The sequence below is a fragment of the Solenopsis invicta genome, chromosome 6 (genome assembly GCF_016802725.1).
Source record: "Solenopsis invicta isolate M01_SB chromosome 6, UNIL_Sinv_3.0, whole genome shotgun sequence".
Classification (NCBI taxonomy): domain Eukaryota; kingdom Metazoa; phylum Arthropoda; class Insecta; order Hymenoptera; family Formicidae; genus Solenopsis; species Solenopsis invicta.
The window spans coordinates 13,632,862-13,637,127 of record NC_052669.1 but is presented as its reverse complement, the minus strand read 5'-3'; the positions used below and the strand labels follow the sequence as shown (position 1 = coordinate 13,637,127).

Genomic DNA, 4,266 nt, shown 5'->3' with positions numbered 1-4,266 from the left:
GCCCCTCCCCCTTTTAAGCATTTACTTTCAGGTACGATAATTAATTTTGCTGTGTGACAGATTTCCTAACTTCACAAACGTCGATATTTAATTTTACTTGCTTTAATTTAACATTTTTGCGATTTTGAAGTAAAGAATTAAAAACACAAGATGTTTGCTGTAAAAACACAAAAATTATATAATTATTTGTTTATTTCATTACAATGAATATAAATAAAAATATAAAATATATATATATATATATATATATATATATATATATATATATATCTCACGTTATAACGCTATATAAACATATGTAAAAAAATAATTGTACTTAATCCTACATAATTTAATAAATAGTGAAATAACGTGTCCGCGGTGCAATAATACAGTAACAATTAATAAAAAGAAGCTATTATTTTATTGTCGCAAAGTGTATTACGAGAAAAATAAATATAAAAAAAATGTAAAAAGACAATGTGATTTTAAGATTATGCTGATAGATATAACGTGCTTCAATAACTATAAACTCATTAAACTTAAAATTAAGTATCTGCAGTCTCTAAATTATCACTGTTGTAAATCTTTGGTGGATATAATTCTGCAATTGCACCGAAAAAAGCAGGTAAACGTTCTTCATATTGATGAACGCGTTTGAAAAGGAATTCAGCTAAGTATCCCTCTAAATGTGCAGTCCCAAATCGTGGGATATTTGCTCTTACTTCTCTCCAAACGCGTTCAATGTGTTGAGTGTGGGCTCCTGTCAATAAAATAATACTGTTATGTATTTATATGTTTATAGGAAATACGTCAACATATGAATTTGTTAATTACATATTTAAAATGTCTATATTTACCAGTATCTGGATTAACAAAGTTCATCGAATGATTAACTGTCAGATGTTGGAAGCCTTCACTGTTTAAACAGTTGTACGACTTCCAACAATCTGACATTATTGTTGTTCCAGGTAAGATCCACTCTTTTATTAAATGAAGAAGAGTTGCTTGGGTGCGATCCGGTACTGGTACAAGAAATACTTTTTTTGTACCTCTTTCATACCCACCAAAGATCCATTTGCCTTCAATGATTCGGCCACAGTTATTCTTCCTTTTGCCGATTTTAGCCTCATCAATTTCTACGATTATGTTGGGTCCTCCAAGTTTGGTAGATTTTTTCTCAGCCCAATTGATGCAAACCTATCACATTTTTAACATTAAATTTTGCATAAATATATTCTATATATTAATAAATATATAACATTAAACTTACTTCTCGGCAAAAAGAAATCCAATCGACTACCGAATGCTCAGAAATTTGCAGTTCTGTGCATAAAAATTGTTGTCGTGGAGGCCTCAACATAATATAATATGCAGTTAATCTGCATACCGTTTCTAAGTTCAATTTGGACTTGCTAAACCACGTATCCACTTTTGCACTTGCCTTAAAATCACATTGTCTTTTTACATTTTTTTTATGTTTATTTTTCTCGTAATATACTTTGCGACAATAAAATAATAGCTTCTCTTTATTAATTGTTACTATATTATTGCACCGTGGACACGTTATTTCACTACTTATTAAATTATGAAAGATTAAAAAGTCAATTAGTTGCTGTTTGTTGTGCGTCACTGCCAAAAAGTCGTGCAGTTGCATGTTGATAAGATGGCAAAATAGTTGAATAAAGGATAAAGGATTATGGAAAAAGAGGGAAATCATTTTAAATTATGTTTTACTTCGTACTTACCAATCAGAGAGCTATCACGTGACTTACTATATCTCACTTACACGCACTTACACATTCTCAATGTCCCTCTGTGCCATCAGTGTGACAGATTTCCTAACCTCACAAACGTCGTTATTTAATACTTTATAACTTTTTATCCCCTTGAGAGCGACGATTTTTTCTTTTAGATTCTTAATGTATGTTTCAAAATGAACAAATATGTAAAATTTTATCAAATTCGGTGAGAAGGACCGTCTCCTTCATAATTACCGTATTTTGTCTCGGAATTGCTAGATTCGCCTTAGCGAAGGCTCGGCGTTCACGTGCGTGCCGCGCCGTTCAGAACGCGTGTGATTGGCTGCCGCGCTTCGCGCGGAGCCAGTCGGCGCGTGTGGCGTAATTATGGTATGAACTGAGATAATTCCCGCGTCCGGCTTATTAATTTTTTTGTCAACTCCTTATCGCTTTGTCTTTCCGTCTTACGTTAACTGCTATTTGTTTTCTTTTCTTATTCTATTGTACGCCGTCTCTATTATGCACTGCAATATATGTGATCTCTATCTGTTACATCGGCCCGATTTTGCTTAATTTCTCGCCTACCCGTCTCCTCCCGTAAGAGAGCCGCTTCGTCCCTGTCTCCGCTACCCCGACCCTCTACCGGTTAGGAGCTAGCTGGCCGCGTGCGAGCGACGATTTCGCGTTTCGGTATGACGCATTCTTGCGTGTTGTGGATCCGTGTTTAGAGTTGAAAAGTGAACCCGGAGACGGGACCGGTAGCATCGCGTCTGGCGCCCAATCTCGTGGTTTGGTGCGAGAGTTTGGTGTTTCACGGTTCGCTCATCGCTCCCGCGCGTGTTTCGCGAGTTATTTCGTTGTTTGATCGCGTATTTCGCCGTTGCTCTCCGGCGTCAGGAAAATACGTGACAGCGTATATAATCTATTTGCCGTACATTCAAAGGCAAAGTTGACATTAATAAAACATTATATATAACAATAATTTCTGTAATCCGTATTTCACATACATTACAATCAACAAAATAAAAAAGGTTAACAATATAATAAACCTACTACGCGTGCGCTAACTTATTCAATTTTCCATTTTTTTTTTTTTTTTCAAATAGCGAAAAATTAGACCTATCACACATGTTTCAGATTAAGTAGACCTAGACGAAGATATTTCTTTTTTTCACAAAATTCGTGTGTCAACTTCGTACGGTTCCCTCGTCAGTAAGCTAGAACGGTGAAGGTAATTACGGACATGCTTCAAAAACGTAAACAACGTCGTCGCGCGAACGCATACGTGAGCGCTAGAGAGACAGCCGCAAGGTCGACGCGCACGCACAGCGCATGGCAACAAGCGACGTCGCGCGAAACCGTCACGCGAAAAGCACTCGAAATTCCAGGATCACTCGAATTCACAAAATCAGTCCCCGAAAAATATCATGCACACTGCTAAAAGAAAAATAATTAGCAACAACAGAAATCACAACAATAAAAATCACCAGAAAGAGATAAATCACACATATAGAAAATAATTCCGAAATGCAGTAAATCAATAAGAAAACATGCAGAAGTTCTTTCGCTCTCAACGCCCGTAATTTCGATAAGTGTAGAATTTTTATATTCCAACGTTTCTGTGCCCCACGTTGGGCGCCAAATTTGCGACCGCACTCACGAGCGCGGTGCAACTACGTTAATTGCTCGTGACGGTAGTTAGGTAGCAAAGGTGTTCGCAAAGTCGCTCACACCAAATGCACGAAATTAGACGGTACGATTGGGCGCCAGGCACGAGCGAGCGTGCCACTCTTAGATCAAAACGTTACCGATCTCCCAATTCATGCCGGAAAAAGAAACGCGAAAATACTCTACTTCATCACGGGCAATAACGGGCTCTCTTAACCGGTAGCTCGGCCACAGAATTGGCAGAGGGGGTGGTTCACTGCGGGCGGGATGATAGAGGAGAGCGAGGGAGCTCAAAGAGAACACATCAATTTAATAGAGAAATTAACAATGTATTTCGGCCGAGACCTAACATTACTCACAAGGTTCTGCGACGATGTCTCGCAAACCGGGCGCGGTCGGGAAATACCACGCGTCGGTACAAGCTCACCGAACGGAGAGAGTCGAAATTCTATTCTAATCAGCGGGGGACAAAACACGCCGTACACACTCACAACTCTACACACGCACTCTCATTTCACGCGAAATTCTAGGGCGATTTGGTACGAAACACGCGATTGGAAATACGCGATCGCCACACAGAAGCACATACAAACGCTACTACAGACGACACACACGAATATGACGCAATTAGCATGACTTAGCTGTGGTGTCGGCGACGCTCTCAATAAACGGAACCGAAAAGAATCAAGACGCAACTTGATTGGACGAGGCGTACGGCGGCTGAGCACGCGGACAGCACGCGATCACAGGCGTGTTCCCATTCCGGCGGAAGATTCTACGGCGAACGATAACTCTAACGGCAGCTACCGCGCGCGCGACTCATCCGACCGGCGAAATCGGTGGCTTTACACAAAAATCGTTCGTCTCACCACGACGC

General features: G+C 39.6%; 1 protein-coding gene across 1 annotated transcript; it reads right to left on the bottom strand.

Moving 5' to 3' along the window:
* Positions 1 to 363: 363 nt before the first annotated feature.
* Positions 364 to 2,307, bottom strand: LOC120358142. Its single transcript, XM_039450982.1, has 2 exons — positions 1,253 to 2,307; positions 364 to 1,179 (listed from the first exon to the last, which is right to left on the bottom strand). The coding sequence occupies exons 1-2, from the start codon at positions 1,697 to 1,699 to the stop codon at positions 793 to 795; spliced, it is 834 nt and encodes a 277-aa protein (XP_039306916.1). The 5' UTR covers positions 1,700 to 2,307; the 3' UTR covers positions 364 to 792.
* Between the last annotated feature and the right edge of the window lie 1,959 nt (positions 2,308 to 4,266).

What these genes read in the sequence shown, in the direction of transcription:
- LOC120358142 (XM_039450982.1), bottom strand. Translation starts at nt 1,699, where the DNA reads ATGATTTCCCTCTTTTTCCATAATCCTTTATCCTTTATTCAACTATTT. An exon ending in GGATTTCTTTTTGCCGAGAA is followed by an intron (nt 1,180 to 1,252) that starts GTAAGTTTAATG and finishes AAAATGTGATAG; the next exon opens with GTTTGCATCAATTGGGCTGA.